This window comes from Acartia tonsa, chromosome 3 (genome assembly GCF_053477335.1).
Source record: "Acartia tonsa isolate MP-2025a chromosome 3, ASM5347733v1, whole genome shotgun sequence".
NCBI classification, from domain to species: domain Eukaryota; kingdom Metazoa; phylum Arthropoda; class Copepoda; order Calanoida; family Acartiidae; genus Acartia; species Acartia tonsa.
The window spans coordinates 8,921,931-8,938,346 of NC_137262.1; the positions used below are offsets into that span (position 1 = coordinate 8,921,931).

Below are 16,416 nucleotides of genomic sequence, written 5' to 3' on the forward strand. Positions count from 1 at the left end.
TCTCCAGAATTCTTTATAAGGCTCCTGTGACCGCAATTTTTGACTTAGATACTTCAAATTTTAAACTTAAGCTTTTCCTACATGTCTACATAACGTATTACAATTTCATAAAGATCCGCCGCCATTATCCCGCCGAACACCGACTGCGGTGGCTGGCAGCTGACAAGTACAGCTCCGGCCGCAGAAATTTATGTTTTGATAATTCTAATAAAAAAAATACATTTTAAGGTGCGGCAAGTGGCCCGACTGTTAAGGGTTAATATTAAAATAATACCAAATAAAATATATTTATTTCTTTTAATAAATAAAAATTTATCAAATTATTTGATATCAGTAATTTTACAGAAATACAATATTAGTTTTAAAATAAGCATTTTTAAGTATCATTCCAATTTTCAATCTTGTGTTGAAACTGTTGAATATGATTATGAACTTGATTGGCTAAATAATCAATATGATTATCTTGATCAGAATCATCATTTTCTACACTTCTTCGCTTCCTCTTTTTCTTACCAAACATCATCATTCCCAGCAGTGGTAGGGCTGTCTAAATTAAGAAAAAAAATAATTTTTCCAATTTTTAAATGCAAGAATGTGTTTTTTTTTGTAGTAAAGTTACTTTATAAGTTTTTTTTTGTCTGTCTGTCCTTTAGTCTGTGGGTAAAGTTACGGGGTTGCCGATTTTCATTTTTTAAATTGAAGATAATTCATTTTTCTTCACACCCCCATATATATCACTTCATTCCACTAACTTTCCCTTAACCTCCAAAACCCTCTTCTTTTCCCCATCGCTTTCAGAGATGGGTAAAAATGGGCAAAATTTCTCCCAGAGAAATACCAATAGTCAGATAGACTATGATACTATAAGCTGAATGCTCATTGTTCAAATAACCAATACAAAAAAGTCATCCATATTATATAGCAGCTGAACACATCCCATCTCCCCTGTACAAATCCAATATCCCAGATGGTAAAATGGACTACAAAAGTTACACTCTTTGATGTCATAGGTAAGAGTCAAACATTTATCCTAAATAGCAACCAATAAATTTTCACTTTTTAAAATTGACATACCAAACAGGCAGCAAAAACAAACATGCGAACATTTGAAATTACAAAGAAGCTTTGATACTCCCAGAAGCAATTCTAGTTGTGTGTATAAGTATTCAAAATTTTATAACCAATTAGATCTTCCTTTTAAAGATTTCTTTTCAAGTTATATTTGAAAGGTTTTGTGATTTTTTTCTTAAGATAATATAAGAATAATATCCTACCATCAGTTGTACCAGCCCAGACACTCCATTCGCTATGCCTGGTGCCCGCAGGACCTTGTGACCTCGCGGCAGTCCAGATTCTGGACCGTCCTGTTCCTGTCTGTCCCTATCCACCCTGGTGGCGAAGTTGCGTCGGTTTGGAGTCTGGGTGGAGGTGCGGTCATCATATTCCTTAGAATCATACCTGAAAAAATTTTCATAACTTTCATTGTACTATAACATGAAAAAGCGTTTAGTCTCCAATAAAAAAAATGACGTCATACAATACAAATGACCAATGATAGACCAGTATACAATTTACCATTGGTCAATTACAATGTATACTGACCTATCATTGGTCATTTGTATCGTATTACGTCGTCTTTAATGCATACTATACGCTGCAAGCTCCTATAACTTGACAAATAAAATATTGTTTGAAAAAATTTAAAATGTATGAATTGAATTAGCTTTAAATAAACCATGTAACATATGTAAGAATTTATTGTTACGGCAAATGATTGTAAAAAAAATATCAGTAAATAAGGAATACATCTTTTTCCATTTAAGTTTAAAATTAATATTCTTTTTAAGTTTGGGGTGGAATTATTTTAATTTATGGCGATTTCTCTTGGTAGGGTGATAGTACCCTCCCTAAACAAATATAAACATTTCGATCCAGAACCTATAAAAAAGAAATACTGTAAAGGAGAATCATATCTGTTCGAGAGATATTTCGCTACAAACAAACAGTCAGACAAGCTAATATACATCCTGTTACTTAAATATAAGAATTGTCATTCCTGTATAAAAAAAAAACACCCTGTATATCTACCTTGAATACTGAGAATCAGAGTCCCTATAAGAATAAACAGGAGCATAGTAATCATATGGTTTCACCAGCGCATATTCATCATAACTTATATAGTTACCTGGAATACTGAGAATCTGAGTCCCTATAAGAATAAACAGGAGCATAGTAATCATATGGTTTCACCAGCGAATATTCATCATAACTTATATAGTTACCTGGAATACTGAGAATCTGAGTCTCTATAAGAATAAACAGGAGCATAGTAATCATATGGTTTCACCAGCGCATATTCATCATAACTTATATAGTTACCTGGAATACTGAGAATCTGAGTCCCTATAAGAATAAACAGGAGCATAGTAATCATATGGTTTCACCAGCGCATATTCATCATAACCGATCTCTTTATCATTCATCGCGTGCTGAATGGTCAGAGTTCTAAACAGATTGGGTTCAGTTAATTTCATTCATGTTAAGGCAGGTTTTAGGTATAAGAATAAGGAACTTTTAGAAGAAAAAAACTATTTTGTCAGTCAAAAGAATTATATTTTTTCTTTGCATTTAACTAGTGATTGGCTGCACCTATAACACCTAACGAAAAGGTTCTCTAAAGGTTTTGAAGGAAAAAATAGTTTCAAACCATCCCATAAATTATGTAAAGCTTCTTGGAGAACTACGGCATACTAATGTGCCATGTCCATGTATCTTTTCTATTATAAAAAGTAATAAAGCCTTTTTGTCTAAAGATTGTTGCCTATTTAGGGAGGATTAACATAGGTCAAGGATGGTTTAAGGCTATTTCATTTTTAGATTTAAGCCTTTGGATGGTTTTAGGCTATTTTAGTGTAAGATTTCAGCCTTGTGGTGTTTTAAGCAATTTTTCTGTCCTCTTCTTACTTACTCATCTATATACAAAGCCCTTAGATGGTGATGGTGCAGCCGCTAGTTATCATTAAATTGTTAATTTTTACTGACCAAAATATTCGACAAATAAAGTTTATATTCAGATGTAATATCCCCCTCCCTTTTTAAAGGTAAATTTATACCTGGGTAGATTGTAAACAAATCTTTGTGGAGACTTCTCCCTAACCTCATTCAAGTTTGGGGCATAATAGTGAAGATTCCCAGGGTCATAGGTTCGATCTTCTTCTTTGTATTTGTATGCATTGCTGTTCTCATAATTGTAACTGTTGGCATCATCATAATTGTAAGTTTTTCTATCCTCATAACTATTTCTATCATAGTTATCTTTATAACTGTTTTTGTCATAATTGGAGCTATATCTTGTATTGGTGTCCCTATAGCTATTTCTATAATCACCAGTATATCTATTTTTGCTATAATCATTATTATAGCTGTTGTTATAGTCTTGAATATCATTGCTATTATAGTTATATTTATAATAATTAGAGTCCTTATTCCCTAGTATGTCATCAATAGAGTTTACATCACCATATTGTCTGTTCTGTTCAGGATAATTGTTACTACTTCTATTGTAATCATCTTGATATGAATATCTGCCTGGTTTATAATTATTTCTGTAGCTGTTTGAGTTTCTATCATAGCGGCTTCTGTTATAGGATTTCTTGTTACTTGGCCTTTGACCTCTATGGTTGTATTTGTAATCAGTGCTTGGTCTGAAGGAAACAATGAAATAAAGTTCTTGCTATAAACAATAAAAAATATAAAGAAAACTTAAGTTTATTTTTAGTAACATTTTCTGTATGAAATGGAAAAAATGTATATACCCCATGGAACTGCTAAAATAAATTTTTCATCTTTGTTTAGCCCCCATCAAATATAAACCAAAGGATAAATGGCTAAGACCTGCAATTTTTTACAGGTAGACATACAGACTTCATACTACTTCTCGAAACACATATACATCTTACTTATCTTCGGACCAAACAAATGAGAAGGAATTAAATTTTTTATTGGAAAAGTTAAAAACTATTTGAGACATAAAAATCTTCAAAACATAAACATTCTATAGCTATGGATATAGGATATACGTGGTTATATTACCAGAGGAAAATTAAGCTTGCTATTATGGAACTCATTTATTGGTCAGTTTGCTCATCCAGTGAGAGGGGAGGGAAGGGATAAGAGGGCGGGTCGTTATTTAAGCCAGCTGCGAGTATTCCTTTTCAAAGTACATGAAAATCTGGTGCAACATCCAAGTAATAATATATGGATTTATACATAGTCTTACCTCTGAGGGATAGGTTGACCGTATTTGACATACTCTTTACCATCAATGTAATATCTAGGATCATTCACTGGCGGGGTATTCTCATAATTATCATTGCCAATATCATCATAATAGTCATATTCATCTGAACCATATTCCTGAAAGTACATTTGTATTGCAAACAATCCTATATGATCACTTAAATCTTTTAGTGAAGCTACTCTATAATTCACTTTGTCTGTTCGCCAGTCCGTCTGTAACGCTATTGGAGAATCGAGATTCTCTCGGTTGCTATTTAAGATTGACATCTGAAAGTTTTGGTGGAGATTCTCTGTATCAATAAGCATCAAGTGTATAATTTACTTTGTTTGTTAGTCTGACGGTCATGCATAAAAGACATTTATAAATGTTGTTATTATTTCAGGACATGTTCTCTATAATTTATTTTGTTAATTTGTCCTTATATGAATTTTTAGTGCTTCGCTACTTATGGATGTTATTATCCTTGTTTAAATTAAGGATCTAGAATTTTTCTATTTTTAATTAAAGCTTTTTATATACTTGTCTCTAAGATCCAAATGTTTAAAAGAAAGTGAACTCTTTGATTGTACGACCATTTTCTGAAAGTTCTAACTCCCAACTAGTTAAATCTTTAATCTTACAAAGCACCAGCAGTGAAACATATTTAAATTCTTTAGTCATGATACGATGGTAGGCCGAGATTTGAACCAATCACTTTAAAATCGGATTTTAGCCTAAACTGGAAAAGTGAATAACTTTACCTTAAACTTTGCATATTCTCGTTCTATACTTGAGTAATTTCTTCCATCCTTTGAAGTTTCGTGTGTCACAGTCCTAATAAATATACAAAGATATTTTTTTGTAAAGTTAGGCATTTTCTGGGTCTATGTATTTACAAAAACTTGACAGCCGCCGAAAAGCCGCCAAATTACTGTTGTTTTAATGCCTAAATTATGAACAATAACATAATTCAAATTTAGAGTTAAATATTCGTTCTATAACAAAAAGTATTTTCTGCCCAAAAAAAACAACTAACTAATCTTCTTGAATATTATCCATTCCAATTTATCCAACTAGAGGCTACGCTGCGCCCCTAAAACCATAAAGGGACTCCTATATTCAAAATTCGAATGGGTATGGAGGGGGCAGAAAAGAATTCATAGACTTATACTTCAGAAAAATAGCCTAAAACCATCAAAATACCTATGAAAAGCTTTTCAAAATATGTTTAGTAAGATCTATACAGACAATCGAAAAAGCCTTCTACTATTCAACTGCCTTTCTAATAAATTTTTTTTAAGCATATCTCTACCTATATTTTTGATCTTCATATTTGTAGATAATGTGTTATATGTAGAATTTTAATATTTTATTACTCTTCTCCTTATATACAAAAATGACCCGCTTATAGAATCATGAATTGTATGCAGAACATATTATCAGGGATCTGCAACCGCAGCCAAATGTTAAAAAGAGAAAATATGCAACCGAAGTAGCAGAAACGCTGCGTTTTTGTATTAAAGACCTATAATTTTTACTAAAGATTATTATTCTCATGTAAAAGGATGGATTAATAGACAAAATTATTTGTTAAAACTTAGTACAAGTAGCGTGCGGAAATGGGGAGTAGCTTGCGGGGTGTCAAAAACCCGTTAAAAATGTAAAGAAGATTTGTCTTCTACTTTTGCAACCCAACTGATTGCTGTCCACGCCACTGCTTAGTTTTTGTTGAAATATAGATTCGCTCAATTTTTTTTGTTCATTTTCTTGTGACATGACAAACTAAAGAGTTGCTACGCTTCTTTGAAATAGTTTTACCTTGTATCATACACATTATGATCAATCCTGTCGACATCCTTTTTATCAGGCAGGGCATAGAACTGATTGTTCCAGGCATCATAGTACGTGTATCTCTTATCGTTAACTCCAATGTCGGATCTTCCCTAAAATAAAAATAAACCTTTATTTAGTCAATTTAGATTGTCCTATCTTGTCAGAATTGGCATAATGAATAATGTAACAGTTAGAAAACGTAGCAACTCTATAATTCGAAGTTGAATATTAAGTTCGTTGTTACTCTACATTAGTTAATGTTCTCAATGTCTAACTTTCTAATATTTTGAGCTTCGCTTTTATGGATGTTGTCATAATTTTTATTATGAATTTAACTATAATTTTTTTAACACTGAAAATGTCAATAAATCATACAACATCATTCATTTTAGACTAAAAAGATCCCTTTATAACACTTGGACAAAGGAATGGATATATTATAGAGTAGCTAAGCTTCTAAAAATAATAGAAAAAGTTAGATTGATGATTAATTTAGAGTAGATAAATTTGTGTTGGACAGATTTTGGACAGACAAACATAAACCAAATGAAGATGCACTTTGGGCTGACAACATTTTATATATGAATGCAGTTTCTAGGCAGTAAACAATGGGACAGGGATGCCATGATTTGTTGTATTTGGGTTTGTTTTTCGACAAAATTTTGTTTTAAAGTTGGCAACCTATACTGTGCATACCACTGTACTCCATGTCTGCTGTCACAGATATAAAGTTGGCAACCTATACTGTGCATACCACTGTACTCCATGGCTGCTGTCACAGATATAAAGTTAGCAACCTCTACTCTGCATACCACTGTACTCCATGGCTGCTGTCACAGATATAAAGTTGGCAACATATACTGTGCATACCACTGTACTCCATGGCTGCTGTCACAGATATAAAGTTGGCAACCTATACTGTGCATACCACTGGACTCCATGGCTGCTGTCACAGATATAAAGTTGGCAACCTATACTGTGCATACCACTGTGCTCCATGGCTGCTGTCACAGATATAAAGTTGGCAACCTATACTTTGCATACCACTGTGCTCCATGGCTGCTGTCACAGATATAAAGTTGGCAACCTATACTGTGCATACCACTGTGCTCCATGGCTGCTGTCACAGATATAAAGTTGGCAACCTATACTGTGCATACCACTGTGCTCCATGGCTGCTGTCACAGATATAAAGTTGGCAACCTATACTGTGCATACCACTGTGCTCCATGGCTGCTGTCACAGATATAAAGTTGGCAACCTATACTGTGCATACCACTGTGCTCCATGGCTGCTGTCACAGATATAAAGTTGGCAACCTATACTGTGCATACCACTGTGCTCCATGGCTGCTGTCACAGATATAAAGTTGGCAACCTATACTATGTATACCCCTGGACTCCATGGCTGCTATCACAGATATATAGTTGGCAACTTATACTGTGCATACCACTGTACTTCATAGCTGCTGTCACAGATATAAAGTTGGCACCATATACTGTGCATACCACTGTGCTCCATGGCTGCTGTCACAGATATAAAGTTGGCAACCTATACTGTGCATACCACTGTACTTCATAGCTGCTGTCACAGATATAAAGTTGGCAACCTATACTGTGCATACCACTGGACTCCATGGCTGCTGTCACAGATATAAAGTTGGCAACCTATACTGTGCATACCACTGTACTCCATGGCTGCTGTCACAGATATAAAGTTGGCAACCTATACTGTGCATACCACTGGACTCCATGGCTGTTGTCACAGATATAAAGTGCAAGATAAAACCAATAGGTCCACATCAAGAATAAAAGGAAATGCAAATGAAATTAAATTAGTTTGTCAATTGTGAGTAGATATGAATTTGACAAAAAAAAAATGATTATTTTCTCTTAAAGAGAATTCTAATTTTTAATCAAATTAAAATTTTAAGATTAAATTAAGATTAACAAGAATAATAACATCCAAAAATAACAAAGCACAAAAAATAATGGATTTATAGAGCAGATTATCAGTGTCATAAAAAAGAAAAAGAATTGTGTTTATTAATTGTATCAGACAGACAGACTGACAGACCAAGTAAATTGTATACTGGATACTGGAAAAAATTCAGCAAAATATCTAAAATAACAGCTGAGAAAACGATATTTTCCTTATTGCATTACGGACGGACAGACCAAGTGAATTATAGAGTAGCTTCTTAATAGAAAAAGAAAAATGAAAATAAGCAATTTAATGAAAATAAAAAATCTTCCAATAATTGCTTAATTGATTTTGCTGCAGAGATCTAATTATTTGTAGGTTATTAATTACACACATACACACAAACACACATACACACACACACACACACACACACACACACACACACTTACAATCACACTCACACAAACACACACACAAACACAAAATCACACACACACACATAATTCAAATTATAGAAATGCTAAGGATAAAAATCATTTAGTACATATATCAATATAAGTTTACTATTCATAAGTCATCATCAGAATATTAAAGTAAAAGAATAAAGGGGGTAGGGGTTTAATAACTGCATGACCACGGGGTAGGGATCCTGTGCCGACTTTCAATTGGGTTCTATAAATTCAGTCAATAGCGTCGGAAATACTAACACAGTCAAGTCGTTACAAAAGAGCAGAAAGCAATTTGCTGGTAGAAGAAAAAGCTTCCCAATACTGGAAGCAGGTAATTTTCTGGGTTATACATCTATACTTTTACATTTAATATCAGAATAATGTTTTTTTGTACAAATAGGTTCCTAACAGCAATGCTTAATATTGATCATAGTATTATAGTATTGACTATAAGATCAAGCATATTATCTCCAATAAATCCTTTGAAATTTCCTAATAACAATGTTCCCGCTATTCATCTATCCTTCATCCTTGTTTTGTATAAAGTTGGTGCCAAATTGTAATTAATGCAAATGATAAAGAAACTATGTATAAACTATTGAAGAACAATTTATTCATTTAAAGTAGTTTTAGCATTGTAAACAAAATTGTTGATTTTCACATAATTTTTTTGTTGTAAATCGGTCCATTCGAGAAATATGTAAAAAAAATATTGTTTTGAATTAAATGAACTGCCATCTGAAAAGTAATAGGTAGTGATTCGTTGACAATAGTTACCAAAATTTCCTATAAAATTTCTTATTTTTGCTGTAATAAACAAACTTAAATTTGAAAATAAAATAGCTTATAACCAAACTGAAAATGATGCGAATCTTTCTTGAAACAGAGAACTCAACGGTTAGCGAGATCATAACGTACAGACAAAAAAACTTACTACTTTTTACAATGCAAGCTGCTACACTAAAATGATCTAAAATGTATCCATTTTTTAATGTTTTAACTGCGACCACAAAATAGAAAATTTAAATGCTCAACTACCTTAGAAAAAAAACTATAAAAAGCGGATAAAAAACTAGAAAGAAAATGTCCGAAATTGGAAGAAAAAAGAAAAAGTCAAACTTTATTATGTTTATGTATAGGTGTCCAGTAAAATATCGTAAATGATAGGAATGAATGTTTCCAACAGCATGATATTGGTCTATTTCAGGTTCTAGGCTATTTTTGGAGTGCCCCCCTTCCCCCAAGGATTATATGGCCTAACCCCCCCCCCTCCCAATTTTTTCTTCTACAAATTTGGTCCTTCCTCTACCCTAATGGGACGAAGCCACTACGAAAAAATGAAATTGAGTGAGGGAATATAAAACTTATATAGATAAATCAAGGATTATTATTTTTATAACATATTTGTGGGAAATTTAGGAACTTTTACTGTGGGAAATACAATTTTTACTTATTTTGCAACCTATTCAAACTTTAAACATAACGTTTACACATAAAAACCATAAAAAGGTTTAGTTTTATCTTAATTGCAATCTTCTATCACTTTGCATTTTATACCAGTTCAATCTTTGTATCTCTTTTGTCTGTGTATCATTCTAATTCAAGGATAATTCAGGAGGGGAGGGGACATTTGCATGGCTGTTTATTACTCTAGTCCCCAAACTTTTATGATAATCTTTTCTTATTATACGCTGACTCAACAAATCTGGGGGAATTAATTGAATTTTGATTGGTTGGTTCATTAAGTTGAGTGTCCACACTTTTCAACCATTATATGAACTCTATAGAAGAGGTAATTTTGTGTATCATCATTAGATTTGTATATCATTTTTTCGGCCATTATCTTATTCCTTTAGATCCCTGAGAATGACAACAATAGCGTTTCCCGTATTTTTTTTGTTAGTCTTACATGTTATTTTAGTTAATTGTTCGTATTTTTTCTATTATTATTATTGATTTTTTTCATAAGATGAATAAATCATTTTAACAACAACATATTATTTTAAATAAATAATTTTATAATCACCAAACTTCCATAGTGTGTGGTAGGGGGTGTAACACTAAAATTTTATAGTCCTACCTGCCCCCCCCCCCCCCTTGCCAAGAGTTTAAATTCCCTGGAAAATCCCAGTGCACGCCACTGCTTCTAGCTTACATCAACAAAAACAAAAAATAATATTACGTGCGTTTTCGGTAGAAAGATCTTTTTTTAAGTAGGGTTGGGCCGGATATCCGGTTTGGCCGGATACCGGATATACGGCTGATTTTTCGGAATCGAACCTTGGCCAGACCTACTTTTAAGTTAAATTTTTGTATGTTTTGGAATCTTATCTAACAATTGTACAGGCCAGACAGACGTACGACCATGCCCTACTCATGACGTAGCTGCGTCACTAAAATGCTCTACAATGTTTTACTTTACATGCATTTAAAATTTAAAAGTGCCCTTTGTTTTAAGCCGTCCATAAGATTTTCTTACACGATAGCCTTGACATAGAAATGTGGTTTTTAATCCTGAATTTAAAAGGACACACACATACTTTAATTTTTATTAAAGGCTTTAGGCTTGTTTTCTTAGATATTTAAACCTAAGTAATTTGCATCAGCCTACTTAGCCTGAACTTAACCTCTATATATTTAGAATGCTTCTCTAAAGGATAAAATTCAGCAATTTAAAGGTATTTCATGACCAGGAGTGTGTTTTTAAATTGTCATTTTAAGACAATAAAATAATATAGCTACTGTGCCACAAAAAACAAAATCATATTGTAAGTACATAAACAATGCAATGTAATATCAATAACATATAATCAAAACAGATTTAGTACAAAATAATTTTATATCATTTTGTCTCTATAGTAGGCAGAACATTTTTTTTTCCCTATAATATCCTATGTATTTATAATAATACCACTCTTTAAAGCCCCTTTTTAAAGAAAAGTTTAATTTTTTAAAGCGACGCTTTTCAATAATTAGGGTCTTATGTCAAAGTTAGCCCTTTTCGTTGATTTATGCATTTAGATGATGATTCCTGTAAAAATCAGGTAAAATTTAGAAAGTGTAGCAACTCTATAAGCATTACCAGAAAGTCCTTACGTCCAATTAAAATATGCTGAATTTGAACTTTTTTGACATTAATTTCTTGTATGATATTATTATCCTATTGATAAACTTTCTTAGTAGCGCAACTATTTTGCAACAAGTTAGTTGTCTGTCTGTACTGTACTTTACGCACTTACACAATCAATAATATGTATATACGAGATTTGCCATATATGTTTGGCTCAAAGAATAGATTTATATTTGACATAAGAATCATAAAAATCTAGGAATCGAACTAGCACCCCAACCAATAAGCATAATTGAATGTATAAATGCTAGTGGAAGATGCACAGTGATATTTGACAGTAAACCTTCAATATTGCAAACTTCTGCCAAATATACAAACTCACAATCATTTTAGATAAAAATACATTACTGGAATTTTGCTGCTTGTTATTACTGTGTAACCTTATGACTTTATTGTTCTTGTTTAGTCTGTAATAGTTATTTCTCGCATCGTATTATAAAAGGCTTTCCGCGGATATATCAATTACGATGCTAGACATAGTTTTTTCGTATGGATGAGAACCGGTTCCTATCCACCGGATTCAAATGAATACGTGAAAATGGTTTAACATTGTTTCTTTTTAAAGATCATATTTTAGTCTTCTTTTCACACGAAATTGTACATAATTGTCCATTATTAATTTGAAGTACATGGGAAACTATGATAATTTATTTCAATTGGCAATAAAACAGTTGAAATTTGTCGCGCATTGTTCTAAAGTGTATTGTAAAACCAACTTTCTCCTTATAAAAGTGTGCTCCTTATATACAGTACTTACTTTAAATTTCAGAAATTGTTTTCAAATGAATGTCAAATATAGTATTGTTTTTACCAGAGCCTCCCCCCCCCCCTTTCCCCTCTTTATATATTTTGGGATATACACAACCTTGCTCACGACTTACTACTTTATAGAATACTAGAGGCCTCTAGGGGGACTGGAGGTAGGAAAGTGGAATCGACACCTCTCATTTAATTTTTAAGAAAAAGTAAAAAAAAATGCTAGAGGTAATTTTTTTTCTTGGGGCAACTTCTTTGGAGGGTGATGGTATCCTCCCCCAAAAATAAAATAGTTATATAACTTCCTTGGACCTACATTATAAAGGAGAACCATATCGATTTAGCGGTAAGCAAGATCCTTCAGTACACACAGACAGACATATAGACATCTTCTTACTTTTATATAAGAAACATGGATAGGATGACCGTTCTGGTAAAGTTTTAAGTAGCTAATTAACGTACCAAGAGCTAGTAAATTTAAAACTATACCTCTAGAGTATTTTCTTGTCTAAGGATATCATGGATAGAACCAGGGGATTCTGGTAACACTCGGTCCTCAGCTAAAAGTAAAGATAAATGTTCAGATAACTATTTTTCTCGTATTCATTCGAATCCGGTGGATAGGAACCGGTTCTCATCCATACGAAAAAAAACTATTTGTAGCAACGTATTATATCCAGCTTTCTACGAATATAAAAATGTACAATCATAAGATTAAAACCAGTTTTTTTAGCCCGTGCCTTCGACACCTCGGGGCTAAAAAAACTAGTTTTAATCTTATAATTGTACATTCTATATCCGCGGAAAGCTGTTTATAATACGATGCGAGAAATAACTATTTTCAAATTTTCAAATTTTCAAAATTGAAAAAAAAATATGTTAGAGGATATTACCGAGATCTTTCGTAACATCATACCACAACAATTACAATAATAGGATTGGTTTACTTTTTCAATGCATTTACAGATTTTAAAAAAAAATATATATAACTGAGTTTCTTAATTCACAACATCTGCATTGAGAAAATTAAATGATTCAACTAGCGCAGCTACTAATTAATTAACCTCTGTCCATCTGTCCATCTGTTTGGCAAACAATGTTCTACTTACTGAGAATTAAACTATCTGAGAACCCAACGCAACACATTCTACTCTGAAATTTAACAAAATGATTAATATAACATCCAAAAGTAGTGATGCACAGAAATAAGACGATATGTTATCAAAAATGAGGATTCACATTTTTTATCTGTTATAGTAGCCCATTAAGTAACATTTTTCATATGGAAATTTTACTGTTGAACCTTGTTGATAAAGGCGAAATCTTTAATCTATCTAATTATTTAGCAACTGATTTAATCTCATTTCGCATACAGGCAGACAGACAAACAATGTCAGTTACAGAGTAGGTTTCCTATGAAAAAGGGAGATAAAAATCGGCAAATCAAAAAAGCGAAGGTTGAATAATAAACAAGGATGACAACATCCATAAGTAGCGAAGCACAAAAAAATCGTGGATGGAAATACGTAAAAGTAGATTTAAAGTGAATTTATCCCAAAAAAAGTTTGAAAATTGGACCAAAAACAATAAAATAAATATATGGGGAAATATGTAAAACATATAAAAATAGCCAAAAACCTGATAAAAGGCAGTCTGACCGCCATGGTTGTTTTCTTTAAACGACGGGAAATTTAATTTTGATATCTATAACTGAAAAAATTTTGAAAATCGGACCATAAACACTGAAGATATGAAGAATAATGTGAAAAATACAAAAATAGCCTAAAACCTGCAAAAAGGCAGTCTGGTCGTCAGGGATGTTTTCTTTAAACGACGGGAAATTTAATTCTTATATCTATAACTGAAAAAAATTTGAAAATTGGACCATAAACACTGAAGATATTGTGGAAATGTGAAAAATACAAAAATAGCCTAAAACCTGCAAAATGGCAATGTGGCCGTCATGGTTGTTTTCTGTAAACGACAGGAAATTTAATTTTGATATCAATAACTGAAAAAATTTTGAAAATCGGACCATAAACACTGAAGATATGGAGAAAAATGTGAAACATACAAAAATAGCCTAAAACCTGCTAAAAAGGGGTCTGACCGCCCTTGATGTTTTATAGTTAATTGTGCTGCTTAATAATGGGAATGTTGTCAAAAAATTTCAGCTGTCTATCTTTAATAGGAGCTGAGAAAATCACGTTTCCCCTATTCTGTCTCAAACGGACGGACGGACAGACGGACCGACGGACAGATGGACGGACGGACGGACATTTCGAATTATAGAGTAGCTTCGCTACTAAAAATAATGACCAACTAGACCTCAAAAATTAATTTTAATGCGGACCATACTAATACTAATCATTGCATTGCACCTCTCTCCCCTTAATTTTAATAGTTTAATTTTCCCCCATGGTATAACTAATCGCCATAATTTCCAGTAGCGAACCTACTCTAGATATAATTTTATGCAGCACAAATACAAAATGATTTACCTCTCCCATAATGATAAACATAATTCCCCCTTTTGTAAATTAGAATTATTAGTTGAAAAGATTGGACATTGCCAATTGTAACCAACAAATTAAAATATAATGAAAGTTTTTGAACCAGCGAATAAGAGAGCATGTTTATAAAACTTTGGGTACCAGAACAATTTATAGTGCAATTTCCCTTCTTCCAGTAACCAAACACAACTGAAATGTTAACTTAAACTCTCTAACTACTGGACATTATCCTACTTGTTAAATTTTAATTGTAAGAAATGCAGTGTTGAAAACTAATCATACTTAACAATGGATCTATTATTATTTGGATCTTACACCAAATTATCATGTACTTTATTCAAATAAAACTTGTAGCAGGCTAAAATAATTATCCCCCTATCCACCCTTTAACCCATCCCCTACCCCCCTACTGGATGAACGAACTGTCCATGTTAGTAACCTAAAATGACGAAAATTTTCCCCCTGTCATAATATCCACGTATATTGTACGTCCATTTACTTAACATTTAACTCAAGGGCAAAATAAGAAATTTTTGCATGAGAAAAGAAGTTTAAATAACCCCATGTGCTAATCCTAGAACAAACGATTCAAAATGTCGGTCTCGCTGTGTTCTCTGTGTTGCTTAAGATCTCACAAACTGCTGTGCTAAATATGACTATCTAAAATTTTAAGAGAAATCATCTCTTTAAAAAATCGATCTATCCCCCCCCCCCCTTGTTTTAAAATATAGGGTGGTGGGTTAACCTCACCCATTCCAAATAGACTCTTCCAAGGGCCTTTAGAGACCTCTAATAAATTATAAAAAGAATCACCTTTATCATTGTACAAAAAATATATAAATAAAGGTATTGCGCTTCTGAAAGTTCAATAACTCGTAATAAATTGCCCTGTATTGCTGTAAGGTGCATTTTAGACATTGGGTTGAGAAAAAGGGATTTTTAAATAAGTTTAATAAAATTCATTTTGTACCTATGAGTTATAAATTTTTTAGGTCTTCACCTTGTGAAAACTATTTTACCTCATAATTTTTCTCAGTTTTAGAGTTTGTATAAATTATTGGTACTTTATTATAACTGGCAATAAATTGAGTTAAATGATAATTTTTATCAAGAGCATTCTTGGTTAATACTTTATTAGTAACTAGCGGCTGTGCCTCCTGCATCTAGGAACTCTGTATTCAAAGGGATACGATAGGAAGGAACAGAAAAATAGCCTAACACTACCCTTCTTCTAAACTCTATGTATAAAAATAGCCTTAAACATCACCGAGATTTATGTAAAGCTTTCCTAAAATTGAGAACTCAACCAGTTCAGTAGTTATTGAGATTTTAGACTTTAGACAAATAAATCTTTACATATTAAGATAAGGACCCAATTAACACCTCTAGCTATAAAATCCATAAATAGATAATCCTGAACCAAATTAAATATCCCTTTACCCATGCTCAAGGGTTTTTATTATTACAGTGAAAAATTAGCCCATAAGAAATGTGCAACCTCATATTACAGGAATAAAGGATTTGTAGTCA

General features: G+C 32.6%; 3 protein-coding genes across 3 annotated transcripts in view; 1 reads left to right on the forward strand and 2 right to left on the reverse strand.

Annotated features, from left to right (window-relative positions):
• LOC145313231 (uncharacterized) overlaps positions 1–16,416 on the forward strand; it is a 128,706-nt gene that overhangs the window by 15,420 nt on the left and 96,870 nt on the right. The gene's annotated exons all lie outside the window — the stretch shown is intronic.
• LOC145313497 (uncharacterized) lies at positions 355–2,328 on the reverse strand. Its single transcript, XM_080152930.1, has 4 exons — positions 2,283–2,328; positions 2,089–2,209; positions 1,275–1,458; positions 355–547 (listed from the first exon to the last, which is right to left on the reverse strand). The coding sequence occupies exons 1-4, from the start codon at positions 2,326–2,328 to the stop codon at positions 377–379; spliced, it is 522 nt and encodes a 173-aa protein (XP_080009056.1). The 3' UTR covers positions 355–376.
• Positions 2,260–4,428, reverse strand: LOC145313507 (uncharacterized). Its single transcript, XM_080152946.1, has 3 exons — positions 4,280–4,428; positions 3,114–3,704; positions 2,260–2,505 (listed from the first exon to the last, which is right to left on the reverse strand). The coding sequence occupies exons 1-3, from the start codon at positions 4,426–4,428 to the stop codon at positions 2,376–2,378; spliced, it is 870 nt and encodes a 289-aa protein (XP_080009072.1). The 3' UTR covers positions 2,260–2,375.

What these genes read in the sequence shown, in the direction of transcription:
- LOC145313497 (XM_080152930.1), bottom strand. Translation starts at nt 2,328, where the DNA reads ATGCTCCTGTTTATTCTTATAGAGACTCAGATTCTCAGTATTCCAG. An exon ending in TCTGATTCTCAGTATTCAAG is followed by an intron (nt 1,459 to 2,088) that starts GTAGATATACAG and finishes AAATTTTTTCAG; the next exon opens with GTATGATTCTAAGGAATATG. An exon ending in CTGGGCTGGTACAACTGATG is followed by an intron (nt 548 to 1,274) that starts GTAGGATATTAT and finishes TTCTTAATTTAG; the next exon opens with ACAGCCCTACCACTGCTGGG.
- LOC145313507 (XM_080152946.1), bottom strand. Translation starts at nt 4,428, where the DNA reads ATGTACTTTCAGGAATATGGTTCAGATGAATATGACTATTATGATGAT. An exon ending in GGTCAACCTATCCCTCAGAG is followed by an intron (nt 3,705 to 4,279) that starts GTAAGACTATGT and finishes TGTTTCCTTCAG; the next exon opens with ACCAAGCACTGATTACAAAT. An exon ending in TTTGTTTACAATCTACCCAG is followed by an intron (nt 2,506 to 3,113) that starts GTATAAATTTAC and finishes CAATCTGTTTAG; the next exon opens with AACTCTGACCATTCAGCACG.